A 16,176-nucleotide genomic window follows, 5' to 3' on the forward strand; every position below is an offset into this window, starting at 1 on the left:
TGTCCACAGAACTCTGTTTTCATACTTTCATGGTATCTCATTGAAATACAGCTCAAGCAATTAGCCTAAACTCATAGATGAACCGAGTAGACATCAATTTCTTTGTCCCCTGATTTGTCTGAATTAGGCCAAACAAGGATCTTTAACTGGAAATAGGGTTATTGATTACTTGACTGCAGTCAGATTTCTAAAATTGAGTAAAAGCGTGTTTGTGGTTCAGTTGCAGACAAAGACATACTGGTTACTTTCTCCAGGCTCCCCACAGTATTGGCAGAAGCATAAAATTAAGAGATCAAGGTCATTTCTGGTAACCCCTCACTGCTCCTACTCGAGGTCAGATGCCAGCCTCTCTGTCTGAATCATCCAAATCAAAATTGGCCAGGGATGAGGGTATAGCGCTGGGACCAGTCGGAGCCACCACCAGCTGATGGCTTAATTATGAAGCCAATTTACAGAGCCACAAGGGGGATGGACCAGAGGCAGGGTGGGAAAGCTGTTTATGTCCAGCTCCTTAACAGGGCAGTTTCTTCTTTCTGCTTGAGTATTTCTAAAATTGACTTTTAAAAAATCCCTTATTGGCCTTTTCTGTCTTCTTGAAGAATCTTGTCTGTTGTTCTTCTCAGCCTTCCTGAAATTTGGAACAGTGGTTCTGAACAGTGTTCTAGAACACTGGTGGCTGGGATGTGTCACAAGTCATCTGTGAGCTAAAGTAAACCATGAAAAGTGCCTGCATTCGCAAATTACCACCAAATAGAATGGATTCAAGAGTACCTTATATAAGATCTTGCCTACCTACTTTGAGATCTCCTTTTTGAGTGGAATGCACTGTTCTGATTGCATACATGATTACAGTGCTTACGAGTGGCTTTATATTTCCATTTTTATTTTCCCTTTTGATAAGATTGCACTTGAGCTACAAAGATACCAGGAACATTTTCATTTGTAATAACACAACTGTTATGATTACCCGATGAAAGGCAGCCAAAATGATGCGAGAAAAATGTTCAATAGTGATATTGTGGCTTTAAAAAAGCAATCAGAGGCCGGGCGCGGCGGCTCAAGCCTGTAATCCCAGCACTTTGGGAGGCCGAGACGGGCGGATCATAAGGTCGGGAGATGGAGACCATCCTGGCTAACACGGTGAAACCCCGTCTCTACTAAAAAATACAAAAAATTAGCCGGGCGCGGTGGTGGGCGCTTGTAGTCCCAGCTACTCGGGAGGCTGAGGCAGGAGAATGGCGTAAACCCGGGAGGTGGAGCTTGCAGTGAGCTGAGATCCGGCCACTGCACTCCAGGCTGGGCGACAGAGCAAGACTCCGTCTCAAAAAAAAAAAAAAAAAAAAAAAAAACGGGCAATCAGGTAAACTATTTGCATTCCTCAATAGTCTACACTTGTTACTTTCTTTTTTTTTTGAGACAGAGTCTCGCTCTGTCACCCAGGCTGGAGTGCAGGGGCACTATCTCGGCTCACTGCAACCTCTGCCTCCCAGGTTCAAGAGATTCTCCTGCCTCAGCCTTCCAAGTAGCTGGGATTATAGGCATGCACCACCACACCCCACTAATTTTTTGTGTTTTTAGTAGAGATGGGGTTTCACTGTGTTGGCCAGGCTGGTTTTGAATGCCTGACCCCAAGTGATCCACCCTCCTCGGCCTCCCAAAGTGTTAAGATTACAGGCGTTAGCCACCATGCTTGGCCTACACTTGTTACTCTTGCCATATTGTCTGTATTTCCTTTGGAGTAGGAGTCTAGAAAATACATCATTTTGCTGGGCACAGTGGCTCACGCCTGTAATCCCTGGCTCATGCCTGTAATCCCAGCACTTTGGGAGGCCAAGGCGGGCGGATCACCAGGTTAGAAGTTCGAGACCAGACTGGCCAATATGGTGAAACCCCGTCTCCACTAAAAATACAAACATTAGCCAGGTGTGGTGGCAGGCACCTGTAATCCCAGCTACTCAGGAGGCTGAGGCAGAAGAATCGCTTGAACCGGGGAGGCAGAGGTTGCGGTGAGCCGAGATCACGCACTGCACTCCAGTCTGGGTGACAGAGTGAGACTGTCTCAAAGGAAAAAAAAAAAAGGATAATACATTATTTTAAAAGTGAAATATAATATTTTCAAAAGTATATATTTTTATTATTATAGTTGTTAAGACTGATATTTTTGTAATTTTTTACTTTCAAGTGTCTTTGAATATATTCCTATCTCCACAAATAGTTGTGCCACATCCATCAATCATTTCTCCTCTCTGCCAATTTGGTGGGGATTCGTCAAAACCTAGTTCACTCCATTATGTGCGTCACTCAAGGGAGCTTCATCCAGCATGCATGTTCATGGAGAACTTGACGCCAAAGAGGTGCTTCCTCATTTTCTTTCTTTTCTATTTTTTTTGAAATGGAGTCTTGCTCTGTTGCCCAGGCTAGAGTGCAGTGGTGCAATCTGAGCTCACTGCAACCTCCACTTCTCGGGTTCTAACAATTCTCCTGTCCCAGCCACCTGAGGAGATGGGATTACAGGTGCCCACCACTGCACCCGGCTAATTTTTGTATTTTTAGTAGAGACAGGGTTTCATCATCTTGGCCAGGCTGGTCTTGAACTCCTGACCTCGTGATCCACCCGCCCTGGCCTCCCAAAGTGCTGGGATTACAGGCGTGAGCCACTGTGCCCGGCCTGCTTCCTCATTTTCTTCCTGATTTATAGTATGCTTGCCTCAGCTTTCATAGCAGCGGCATGCTTATTCCTTCCTCTAGGCATCAAGATATCAGCAGGATCGATTTCTTCTGAGAGCTACAAGGGAGAGGTCTGTTCTAGCCCTCTCTCCTTGGCTTGCAGATGGCCATTTTCTCCCTGTGACTTCACATTGTCTTCCGTCTATCTCTGTGTCCAAATTTCCCTTTTTGTAAAGGTATCAGTCATGTTGAATTAGGGTCCTCTCTAATGACTTCACTTTCATTTGATTACATCTGCAGTGAGCAGTTTCCTCAAATAAGGTCACATTCTGAGGGATGGAGATTTAGGACTTCAACATTTGAATGTGGGGAAGACACAATTCAACTCATAACAACATGTTAATTTGCTACTTACCAATTTCTCTCCCTTTTTTTAAAAGAATGTACATGGCAAGTCAAAGCAAATGATCGCAAGTACCATGAACAACCTCACTTTATGAACACAAAGTTCTTTTGCATTAAGAAGAGTAAATATGCGGTGAGTTGTTAACTTTCTGAATTGTTTTTATTAAAATGTAGTTTTTTCCAGTAGCTGGCGTGCTTGCTACCTTCTTGCTACACCTGCCTTCTATGTAACCACCTGCCTGGGGCTATTGATAATCATTATTATTTCTATAGAATGTCATTTTTATTGATGTTTATCTTTGGGGTGCGTAGAGGGTGACTTGAAACAAAACAGAATTATATAGATTGAAATTGTCTCTCTTTTTTAAATTTTAAGCTGTCTAAAAATGTTTTATGAAAAAATATACAATGACGGCACAGAAGCCTCCTGTTTGAAAGTAATGGGTTTCAAAGGAATCTCTTAAGAACGTATCTTCCCCTTCTCTGCCTGGAATGGATTTAGAGATTTTAAACATATTTTCGACTCAGAAATACTTATTACCTTTGGAATGTGATAAAGAATGCTTAAAGATTAAACGTCAATTGCAGAAATTAGCCTGGCGTGGTGGCATGTGCCCATGGTCTCAGCTACTCGGGAGGCTGAGGCAGGAGAATCGCTTGAGCCCAGGAGGCAGAGATTTCAGTGAACTGAGATTGTGCCATTGCATTCCTGCTTAGGTGACAGGAGTGAGACCCTGTCTCAATAATAATAATAATAATAATAATAATAATAAATATTAACTATGGGCTTAAATGTTGTAAGATGTGTGTTTTAGTTCCAAGGGCTTCCATAACGGAGTACCACAACTGGATGGCTTAAAACAACAGAAGTTCACTGTCTCCCGATGCAGGGATCAAAAGTCTGAAATCTCGGTGTTGGTAGGGTTGGCTCCTTCTGGAGCCTCTGCAGGAGAATCTGTTCCCTGCCTCTCCCCTGGCTTCTGGTGGCCACTGGCAATCCTTGGAGTTCCTTGGCTTACAGATGAAGTCACCCCAATCTCTGCTTCCATCTTCAAGGGGCACTCTTCCTGTGTGTGTCTGTGTGCAGCTTTCCTCTTATAGGGACCCCAGTCCGAATAAGCACCTCATTAAATTAGAGCCTGTCCTAATCACGTCTGACTTCATCTTGATTATCTCTGCGAAGATCTTATTTCCAAATAAGATCCCATTCATAGGTATTAGCGTTAAGACCTGAACATATCTTTTGCAGGACACAGTGCAACCCACTACGGTACCTTTTGCTCTTTCTTACGTAGTAGGTCTTCTGTCTCCTCACTTAAATAAAAGCGTCACTTTTCCTGGCTTTTGCCATGTTGTTGTCTACCTTTACCCTGTTTTCTAACAGTCTCCAATGGGTCAAGGAATCTGACAGCATGATTTATTTGGTCACAGTTTGATGTATGTTTCTTCTTACTGCCTCTGTCATAAGACTCCAAGTAGTCATTTTGAGACTTGGCTGCTTGGCTAGAATTAAAAGCTTAAAAGAAATCTCAGCATCTTTTCTTTTCTTTTCTTTTTTTCTTTCCTTTTTTTTTTTTAAGGCAGAGTTTCACTCTGTCACACAGGCTGGAGTGCAGTGGGACGATCTGCAACCTCTGCCTCCCGGGTTCAAGTGATTCTCCTACCTCAGCCTCCCAAGTATCTGGGACTACAGGTGTGCACCACCACGCCTGGCTAATTTTTGTATTTTTAGTAGAGATGGGGTTTCACCATGTTGGCCAGGCTGGTATCAAACTCCTAGGCTCAAGTGATCCACCCACCTCGGTCTCCCAAAGTGCTGGGATTACAGGCATGAGCCACCGCACCCAGCCAAAATCCTCAATGTCTTTCTGATAGATTATGTTCCTTTGTCACTGTAAGCTGTGGGACTTAGTGATTTTTGCAGATGTGTATACATTGTGATAAATACAGCATCATTTAGAATGACTCTTATTTTTTCCAACAGAATAATGCAATTAAAACATACAAGTACAACGCACTTACCTTTATACCAATGAATCTGTTTGAGCAATTTAAGAGAGCAGCCAATTTATATTTCCTGGTTCTTCTTATCTTACAGGTAATGCCTTTTGCTATCTTAAATCTGTTTGAATTATAGTGACTCAATAACATTTAAGCTGTAGACACATATAATGCGAATAATCTTGAAAGTGTTTTATATTAGCATCAGGGTTCTGTATATAAAGGAACAGTGCCTCACACACAGAACCAGCTCAATCAGTGCCATATGAACAGGGAAAGGGAGCAAATGGAAATATTATTCTAATTCTGTATTATTAAAAATTTCATGTTATACTGATATTGGTGTTAAAACTGGTATCCCTGAAGTGAATAAAACTAAAATCCAGCCAGGCGCGGTGGCCTACGCCTGTAATCCCCGCACTTTGGGAGGCCGAGGCGAGCGGATCACCTCAGGTGAGGAGTTTGAGGCCAGCCTGGCCAACATGGTGAAACCCCATATCTACAAAAATACAAAAATTAGCCGGGCATGATGGCAGATGCCTGTAATCCCAGCTACCTGGAAGGCTGAGGTGGGAGAATCACTCGAAGCTGGGAGGCGGCGGTTGCAGTGAGCCGAGATCATGCCATTGCATTCCAGCCTGGGCCACAGAGCCAGACTGTCTCAAAAAAAGAAGAAAAAAAAAAAAAAGGCTGGGCGTGGTGGCTCACCCCTGCAATCTCAACACTTTGGGAGGCTGAAGAGGGTGGATCACCTGAAGTCAGTAGCTCGAGACCAGCCTGGCTAACATGGTGAAACCCCGTTTTTACTAAAAATACAAAAAATTAGCCAGGCATGATGGTGCGTGCCTGTAATCCCAGCTACTCAGGAGGCTGAGGCAAGAGAAGCGCTTGAACCCAGGAGGCAGAGGTTGCAGTTAGCCGAGATCCCACCATCGCACTCCACTTTGGAGAGCAAGAGCTAAACTCCATCTCAAAAAATAAAATAAAATAAAATCCTTACTTTGTAAAATTATTTGCACCTTAACGTTAAACCTATTTTTGTGCTTGTCTTTTATTATTGTATTTACATGCTGAATTTCCCCCAAAAAACATCGTTGATTTTTTATTAAAATTTTGGTCATAAATTTCAGTAAGTTATTTTTGTGAACTGTTTTTACATTTTAAAAGGCCTACTTAAATTTTTTTTTTTCCTAATTGTGGCAAAGGATCCAGTTATCCAGAGAGCATGAGTTTAACTGTAATCGAGGGAACTCCACACACACTAGTTAGCGCCAGAATCAACCTTTAGTGTCTGCTGTGCAGATTACAAAGCTCAAGCCCAGACTATACACCTGGTTTCACCAGATTCTCTTTTATTTATTTTTTTCGCTCTTGTTGCCCAGGCTGGAGTGCGGTGGCACCATCTTGGCTCACTGCAACCTCCTCCTCCTTCTCCTGGGTTCAAGCGATTCTCCTGCCTCAGCCCCCCGAGTAGCTGGGATCACAGTTGCCCGCCGCCACGTCCATCTAATTTTTGTATCTTTAGTAGAGACAGGGTTTCACTATGTTGACCAGGCTAGTCTCAGACTCCTGACTTCAGTTAATCCACCCGCCTCAGCCTCCCCAAGTGCTGGGATTACAGGCATGAGCCACTGTGCCTGGTACTTTATCAGATTCTTTACAGCAAGCGTTGGATTTGGAAAACTTACACCTGCTGGGATTGACCCTCTAAGGTTTTATGAAAATGGGGTAGAATGTGTGTCTAGGTGGGGATGGAGGATGCGTGGAGAGGAGGGAAAAAGAAGAGGCGATGCTAAGGAGAAATGGATACACAATGATTTAGGAAACTGAAAGACCTGCAAGTCAGATAGTAAAGGATGGCCCTGTTATCAAAGGAGATGCTTAGACAGCTGTGTGTAGAGGTTAGCACTGCAAACTCTAAGGTGCAGCTCTATAGGAAGTAGGCCATTTTTCCTTACTTTCTTCTAGCAGGGGAGAGGAGTTTCACATATTCACCATGATATGGGAAGAAGGATCTTTCTGTCTTCCAACTGTACCCCAGTTATCTTCTCTCTTTTTTTGAAATGGACTTTCGCTTTTGTTGTCAAGCCTGGAGTGCAATGGTGTGATCTCAGCTCACCACAACCACCGCCTCCCAAGTTCAAGCCATTCTTCTGTCTCAGCTTCCTGAGTAGCTGGGATTACCGGCATGTGCCACCACACCTGGCTAATTTTGTATTTTTAGTAGAGACGGGATTTCTCTATGTTGGTCAGGCTGGTCTCAAACTTCCAATCTCAGGTGATCTGCCCACCTCGGCCTCCCAAAATGTTGGGATTACAGGCGTGAACCACCACATCTGGCCCAGTTATCTTCTCTTAAGGTCAGCAATCCAAATTAGGGTAACAGTAATAGCCGTAGGTAGCTTCTTAACTTGTGTTGTCACTACACTTAATTGTTCTAGTCTAGAAGGTCAGGCCTGGCGTGACCTCCATTTTGCAGAGAAGAGCTGAGGCCTAGTAAGCTAAAGTAACTTGCTCAAAGTCCCATAAGCCATCAATGGTAGTGCTGACTAAGCCTTGGATCTAGGAGTTGACTTCAAAGCCTGTCATTTTAACCACTACATTATATAGCCCACTGATCAGGAGGATGGTTAGGAAATAACTTTATTAAACTTGTGTCCCAATCTTTATTCAAACTTAGAGGCTATCTTGATGGAGGTAGGGCTTCTTGTAAGGCCATCTCACTTTCTTGGATAGGCCAATAGTGATGATCATGAAGGAAGAACTTTCTTCTAATGCCCTCACAGATACTCTCCCTAATCCCTCACTTTCAGAGGCAGCTAGTACCCCCTGCCATCTTTGCCTCTAACATGGGATCCTCAGAAACCACTGGCTGAGAAACCTGCAGTGCAGAACCTACTATGCATGCATTCCTTAAAAGTTAAGATGACTTTGGCCAGGCACGGTGGCTCACACCTGTAATGCCAGCACTTTGGGAGGCTGAGGCAGGAAGATTGCCTGAGGTCAGGAGTTCGAGACCAACCTGGCCAACATGGTGAAAACCCATCTCTACTAAAAATACAAAAAAATTAGCCAAGTGTGGTGGCACACACCTGTAATCCTAGCTGTTCAGGAGGCTGAGGCAGGAGAATCACTTGAACCTGGGAGGTGGAGGTTTCAGTGAGCCAAAATTGTGCCACTACACTCCAGCCTGGGTGACAGAGGGAGACTCCACCTCAAAAAAAAAAGTTAAGATGAGACTTCTCCTTTGCCACTCCTACCCCCTCGCCCCCAGTTAAATATGATTTTCACAAAAAATTTAGAGCAACTCTCTTTTAGGTATCATGATACAAAACTTCCTTGGTGTCCAGTTAAGGTCGCAATGAGATGATTTCAGGAGCCACTGCCCTCTAGGCTCTGTTCCAGGTGTCCAGAAGCTAGAGAGAACCACTAGAAGGAGGTTGTCCAGATGCTTTAAGAGTCTTTCCTACACACTCTGCAGGATGTAGACTTATGTGATGACGGAGATGAGACTTGGAATTAGCAAGCTTAGAATTAGCAATAAGTTACCTGTAAGCCTCATATGCCTTCATGGACACACACATAAGCCCTTTTATTCTTTTAGGCAATTCCTCAAATCTCTACCCTGGCTTGGTACACCACACTAGTGCCCCTGCTTCTGGTGCTGGGCGTCACCGCAATCAAAGACCTGGTGGATGATGTGGTGAGGATTTCTCATACAACCTTCTACTCATTGCTTTGAATTGACTTTAAGTTCTCATGCCTTCCTTCTGTATTGAGATGTTTAAAACAGCATTTCCCCATCTTCCTTCTCAAGGCTCGCCATAAAATGGATAAGGAAATCAACAATAGGACGTGTGAAGTCATTAAGGATGGCAGGTACTGTGTCTTCTTTAATTAGTAACTGAGTTTCGAGGATGTAATGCACAATTCTGCCTAGAAACATATTCAGAGATAATTATTACAATGTAGAAGGCTATTAGTACACTAACTTTTTTTTTTTTTCCCAAGATAGAGTCTCGCTCTGTCGCCCAGGCTGGAGTGCAGCAGCGCGATCTTGGTTCACTGCAAACTCTAGCTCCCAGGTTCAAGCAATTTTCCTGCCTCAGCCTCCCGAGTAGATGGAATTACAGGCGTGCACCACCACACTCAGCTAATTTTTGTACTTTTAGTAGAGACGGGATTTCACCACATTGGCCAGGCTGGTCTCAAACTCCTGACCTCAAGTTATCTGCCCTCCTCAATCTCCCAAAATGTTGGGATTACAGGCATAAGGCACCACACCTGGCCTTAAATTATCTTTTTAATGAGTATGTACCCCTGTTGTAATATATCTAATAAGGATAGTGATAAAAATAGATAAAAAGATGACTACTTTGGGTACTAAATTCCATAGGAAATATTCATTAAAATTTTTAACATATCAACACTTTTAAAAGTTTTAAACTATGATATTGTTTTAAAGATTTTCACATATACAAACGATATACCCAGTGGACATAATGAACCTACTATAATAATAAAATTAATTTATTTGGAGGCAGACATCTAATCACTGTATGTTTATCTGCCATTCATTTATGGCCAAAAATGACCTGGAGATTTAAAATACATTTTTAATATATGTTTATGCCCCAGTTCCCCTAATGTCACAAGAATTTAGTATACAATTCTTAACTCCAGGATTTAAAAAAAAATTGGCTTATCTTTCAAAAAACGAAATTGTAGATGTTTTACATTTCAATATTTCTGAAATTTTAAAATAGAAATTTGCATGTAAGTCTGAAATGACAAATGGATAGGCCTGCACCTTCTTGGCAGGGCTATTAGAAGGCAATTCTGAATACTGAAATATTGGAGGCAATTCTGTTAGAATTGTGACCCCACTGCAAGGGCTGCTCAAGCCATGGCCCTGCCAGACATGCACCCTAGACTTCCAATTCAAGGCAACCCAGAGCTCCTCTTTACCAGTGTAGTAGCTATGGTACAGGCTAAACATATGGGCTGGCCAGGCACGGTGGCTCACACCTGTAATCTCAGTACTTTGGGAGGCCAAGGCAGGAGGATCACTTGAGGCCAGGACTTCGAGGCCAGCCTGGCCAACTTAGTGAGACTCCTGTCTTAACAACAACAACCTCTTCTGCTAGGCTCACTGGGACACTTACTCTGTTTTACTGAATGAAGTGTTTCCTAATCCTAGAATTGTAAACAAAGCCAATTAAGATCTTTAGATTGTTGTGATTTTGTCTTTTGACACTTGAAAGGTAACTTTGGAACATAATTTTTTTATTTGCAAGGGAAAAAAAGCCACCTAAACATATTTATAGCTTGGTATAGTCTATATTTGAATTATACAGGGTGGAAGTACGGCTGTAAGTCAGGTTATTTTCCTCAGTGTTGACACATAAAAAGTCTTGGAATTAGGCCTTAGTTACTATTTTTAGCACTTGAATTTGCAGTTCTGCCTGGAGGCTCTTGCTCAAAAAACAACTCATTACTGATCGCTGAGTTGGTGCTTTCGTTACAGTTGACTACATTAAATTAACAAACACTTATGGAGCACTTTCTGCATGTTGGAGGCAGGACAGTATCCTTGAAAAACTTACAGTTCAAGACAGAAGATGAGACACCTACACACATCATTCTAATAAAATCCATATCAGAATAAAAAACGATACAAACAAAATGCTCTGACAGTTCGGGGAAAGCAAAAGTCACTTTAGCAAGGGAATGTGGGGAAAGATGTCAAGACTGAGCAAAGCCCTGAAGATGATGTGCTAGGGAGGCTGAAGGAGTTGTGTAAACACAAGTTGTGCTGACAATACAAAGCTCCATTAGACAACTGACCATAATCCAATTTGTGTATAGCCTCGGGGCCTTAAAGGGAATGCAGTGTCTTTGCCAGTTAAGGCTTTACAATTAAGAAGTTAACAGGCCAGGTGAGGTGGCTCATGCCTCTAATCCCAGCACTTTGGGAGGCCCAGCTGTGTTGATCACCTGAGGTCAGGAGTTCGAGACCAGCCTGGCCAACATGGTAAAAACCCATCTCTGCTAAAAATACAAAAATTAGTCAGGCGTGGTGGCACGTGCCTGTAGTCGCAGCTACTCGGGAGCCTGAGGCAGGGGAATCTCTTGAACCCCAGAAGGCAGAAGTTGCAGTGAGCTGAGATCGTGCCACTGGTTGCAGTGAGCTGAGATCGTGCCACTGCACTCCAGCCTGGGCAACAGAGCGAGACTCTGTCTCAGTAAAAAATAATAATAATAATTAATAAATAATAAAGATAATTTAAACAATAGAGAGTAGGCAAGCTCTGAAGCCCCCACGAAGACTCTGGCAGGCCCACGTGGGTGCCATAACGTAGGTGCTCCTGTCCTGGGACCAGCACAGAGCAAGTGATGGGTCACTGAGAAGGAACACAGCAGGGAGGCGAGTTGGACATAAGCAAAAACAAAAGGTGGTGGCAAGTATTTCCCTGCCACACACATAAGTGGCCCCCATAAACTCTTCCTTACATGACGTAGAGGGAAAGAGCATATCAAAGTCATCATCATTGCTTCCTTCAGAGGTCAATACGATTTTCATGCCCACTTAATATGTTTACGTCATTAAAAAGCAAAATTTTATCATTTTCTCTGTGACTTACACATTTTCCAGAATCTGTAACATCCAGAAAGAATAGTAATTCCCTTGCCTGTAACTTAAAATTTCAATAAATCCTCATTATTTTTAATCCTTAGGTTCAAAGTTGCCAAATGGAAAGACATTCAAGTTGGAGACGTCATTCGTCTGAAAAAAAATGATTTTGTTCCAGTAAGCGACCAACTTCTGCTTCTCTCGTTTCTTGTTCTCCCCCAGCCCCTGCGCTCGGCTTCTCCCTCAGGGTCTCGGTGTTATCGGTGTGTTTTCTTTTGGACAGGCTGACATTCTCCTGCTGTCTAGCTCTGAGCCTAACAGCCTCTGCTATGTGGAAACAGCAGAACTGGACGGGTAAGTGTGTCTCAGTGGGCCTCATTTAAAGCTGGCCTTTGAAGGCACATTCATTCCATTGAAATCGGAGCATTCTGGACCAGAGGGATTGGTATCTGGCGTTGCCTCTGCCACCTGCTGCCTGTCCCTACCGATCTCACCTTTGCCCCTCTGTGAAGCAGAGCTCTACCTACCTGCCTTGCACCACCTCTCAGGGAAGGTAAAAGAATCAGACAGGCGCATATCTGTCTGAGCCCTTTATCAACTGCTGAGCAGTGTCCAGACAGATATGAATAATACTGAGGTTATTATCTGTGTCAGAGAAAGGAACAGATTTTTAAAGTCTTTACCAATAGGCAATTTATTTATTTATTTTTGAGACAGAGTCTCACTCTGTTGCGCAGGTTGGAGTGTAGTGGAGGTATCTCAGCTCACTGCAACCTCCACACCCGCTGGGTTCAAACAATTCTCCTGCCTCAGCCTCTTGAGTAACTGAGATTACAGGCGCCAGCCCCCACACCCAGCTAATTTTTGTATTTTTAGTAGAGATGGGGTTTCACCATGTTAGCCAGGCTGGTCTCGAACTCCTGATCTCAAGTGATCTGCCTGTCTCGGCCTGCCAAAGTGCTGGGATTACAGCGGAGAGCCACTGCACCTGGCCTCAATAGGCAATTCTGAATTCTTGTGATGGTTTTGGTTACTATGCTATCATTTAAAAGAGAATAAAGTTCTGTTTTTGACCAGTTTTCTGACCAGTTTTCAAGGCATTTATTGAGTGCTCACGAGGTTGCAGGCACTTTACATATTAGCTCATCTAATCCTCTAAATGACCATGTGAGATGCATATTACTGGTCTGTATTACCCATGAGGAATCGGAGGCCCAGGGAGGTGCAGCAGCCTGCCCAAGGTCACACAGTGAGTGGCAGAGTCGGGACATTGCTCCCTCTGCTCCTCGTGCCTCATGCTCCAGATATGCATACACTGCTTTACAGAGAGCCAAAATCATGAGACTGAAAACTAGGGCTGGCCGGGCGCGGTGGCTCACACCTGTTATCCCAGCACTTTGGGAGGCTGAGGCGGGCAGATCATGAGGTCAGGAGATCGAGACCATCTTGGCTAACACACTGAAACCCCGTCTCTACTAAAAATACAAAAAATTAGCCAGGCATGGTGGCGGGCGCCTGTACTCCCAGCTACTCTGGAGGCTGAGGCAGGAGAATGGCGTGAACCCGGGAGGCGGAGCTTGCAGTGAGCCGAGATCGCGCCACTGCACTCCAGCCTGGGCAACAGAGAGAGACTCCGTCTCAATTTAAAAAAAAACAAAAAACAAAAAACTAGGGCTGTCTTTGCTTCATAGATCAGTCAATTGACTGTTGGAAATCTATCACACTTTTTTTTTTTTTTTGAGAAAAACTTAAAACCAATTAACCACTTCTTAATTGTAAAGGCTAATTGGTTAAAAACCAATTAACCACTTCTTAATTGTAAAGACTTAACTGACAAAGACACTGCATTCCCTTTAAGGCCTTGAGGCTATACCCAAATTGGAGTACAGGCAGTTGCCTGATGGAGTTTTGTGTTGTCAGGTTGGTCTCAAACTCCTGACCTCAAGTGATCTGCCTGCCTCTGCCTCCCAAAGTGCTGGGATTACAGGCATGAGCCACTGCGCCCAACTGACTGTTTATTCTGAACTATAAAACTGCTATTATTTCCATGAGAGATTCTAAAGCTTTACAAAGACATAAGATCCTAACATGCCCTGTCAGAACAGAATGGTGAGGTTGAGAATGAACTTACCTAGTCTATGGAAATTCCTGAGTGTTCCTGAATCCTATATAAAGCCATCAGTCATGAGAAGGCAGCCTCACCCTGTCCCCAGCCTGCCCTTGTGCTCACCCACGACCTTACCTTGCGCTATGGTGGGGCAATTGGGAGTAAAGCTACCACCTCCTTTTCCAAATGAAATTTTTTTCAAAAACATGTGATCCAGTTATTCACTCTGGAAAAGAATCTGCCAGAGGCGAAACAGAATTTCTGTAACAAATACATGTTATAGAATCATCTTAATATGATTAAATATTAGACGCTACCTTTTCAAAGAGCCCTTTGGTAGTCCCAGCTGGTGGTAAAGGTCAAGTCAGTGAGAAGGATGTTTGTGGGCACCTCTGTGCTAACCTTCACAACAACAAACAGTGAAGGGAACCAACATTTCCCAAGGTCGGAAATGTTCTCTAGTTCAGGGCATAACCTTATCCAAGCCTGAAATTCCAAGGTGAACAGAGTTTGAAAATAGAAACAGCTAATTATTTAGCCTTCATGTCCAGATACAGCTAATGTAACTTTGGATGATTAACATCCATTTTGAACTCGAAAATTTGTTCATTTAATTCATTTATTTTTCCCCCTTCCTTTAGAGAAACCAATTTAAAATTTAAGATGTCACTTGAAATCACAGACCAGTACCTCCAAAGAGAAGATATGTTGGCAACATTTGATGGTTTGTACAAAACATGTCTTACTTTGCTTCAAATTTTAGTTGCTTGGTTCAATTCCTATTGATTAACAGCAGAAAGAGTTTTGTATGTGATTAATTATGTGAATCTTATATTTTTAAAAGGTTTTGTTGAATGTGAAGAACCCAATAACCGACTAGATAAGTTTACGGGAACACTATTTTGGAGAAACAAAAGTTTTCCTTTGGATGCTGATAAAATTTTGTTACGTGGCTGTGTAATTAGGAACACCGATTTCTGCCATGGCTTAGTCATTTTTGCAGGTACTTTCAGAGTTTCTTGGGAAATTAATCAGCTATGATCTTTAAAGACTTAAAGGAGGGGATTGCTTTTCTGTCCTTTCTCCATCAAAACCAAAAGAAGAGTAATAGCATCGTGAGCTCGTGAGCTATTCCTTTTTTTTTTTTTTTTGGAGACAGAGTCTGACTCTGTAGCCCAGGCTGGAGTGCAGTAGTGCAATCTCAGCTCACTGCAACCTCTGCCTCCTGGGTTCAAGTGATTCTCCTGTCTCAGCCTCCAGAGTAGCTGGGATTATAGGCATGTGCTACCATGCCCGGCTAATTTTTGTATTTTTAGTAGAGACAGGGTTTGCCATGTTGGCCAGGCTGGCCTCGAACCCCTGACCTCAGGTGATCCGTCCACCTCAGCCTCTAAAAGTGCTGGGATTACAGGCGTAAACCACCATGCCTGGCCAAGACCAGTGATTTAATTGGTGAGCCAGTGAATTGATTTTTTTCCCAATTGATAATTACATTGACATTTCCATTTTCAGGTGCTGACACTAAAATAATGAAGAATAGTGGGAAAACCAGATTTAAAAGAACTAAAATTGATTACTTGATGAACTACATGGTTTACACGGTATTTATTTTTCATCTCAGTAGATCTGTCATCTAGATTGCTGTCTTTTGTGCTAATATTATTATATGTTTTTCTAATACAAAGAAATCTTACCTCTTTAGGTGGAACAGAAAAATTCTTGGGCACTCCAAGCTTCAAATGCAGGAAGAAGGGATTTTTCTCAAAAACACCTCATTTTTCTCAGAAATGCCACACTTTTAACAGGAGAATCCCCTTGGGAAGGGAAATTTCAGTTGTAGGGTGCCCTGAGTGCTTTGATGACGGGAACTGGAAAACCCGGAAGCCCTAGATAAATTAGTGAAGCTGGACTCCTGAAATCAGTGTAGGGTTGGTTTCATTGCTGTTACTTTCCCATAGAGGCAGTTCTCTTAGAAGCAAACCTCCCCCGGCCCCCCCACCCCACAATGTCTACTGTATAGCTCCAAATACAAGGCAAGGCTTAAAATAAAGTATGTCGAGGACCCCCAAGATCACTCCCAGGTTTGATGATTCACTGGAAGGACTCATAGGCCCCAGCACATCATTGTATTCACAGCTGTGACTTATTACAACAAAAGGACACAGAGCAAGATCAGCCAGAGGCTCATGGAGCAAAGTGCAAAGGAAACCAGGCGCAAGCTTCCAAAAGTCTGCCATCCCGCCCGCACTCCCCACCAAGCCACACACACAATAGGCACTTAATTCTCCTAGCAGCAATTAATGACACCACAAGTGAAATGTTGTCTATACCAAGGAAACCCATGAGAGACTCGGTGTCAAGG

At 43.2% G+C, this 16,176-nt stretch overlaps 1 protein-coding gene across 6 annotated transcripts in view; it reads left to right on the forward strand.

Moving 5' to 3' along the window:
* ATP8B1 (ATPase phospholipid transporting 8B1) overlaps positions 1-16,176 on the forward strand; it is a 158,347-nt gene that overhangs the window by 92,399 nt on the left and 49,772 nt on the right. For 3 of the 6 annotated variants that reach the window (XM_008013974.3, XM_008013973.3, XM_008013975.3), the window contains exons 3-11: positions 3,108-3,205; positions 5,057-5,170; positions 8,678-8,776; positions 8,891-8,952; positions 11,812-11,884; positions 11,991-12,061; positions 14,456-14,538; positions 14,659-14,817; positions 15,327-15,415. In XM_008013974.3, the coding sequence (XP_008012165.3) occupies positions 3,108-3,205; positions 5,057-5,170; positions 8,678-8,776; positions 8,891-8,952; positions 11,812-11,884; positions 11,991-12,061; positions 14,456-14,538; positions 14,659-14,817; positions 15,327-15,415 (848 nt within the window). The remainder of the gene's footprint in view (positions 1-3,107; positions 3,206-5,056; positions 5,171-8,677; positions 8,777-8,890; positions 8,953-11,811; positions 11,885-11,990; positions 12,062-14,455; positions 14,539-14,658; positions 14,818-15,326; positions 15,416-16,176) is intronic. The other 3 variants (XM_008013976.3, XM_073006277.1, XM_073006276.1) reach the window with 3 other exon arrangements.

The sequence above is a fragment of the Chlorocebus sabaeus genome, chromosome 18 (genome assembly GCF_047675955.1).
Source record: "Chlorocebus sabaeus isolate Y175 chromosome 18, mChlSab1.0.hap1, whole genome shotgun sequence".
Lineage (NCBI taxonomy): Eukaryota > Metazoa > Chordata > Mammalia > Primates > Cercopithecidae > Chlorocebus > Chlorocebus sabaeus.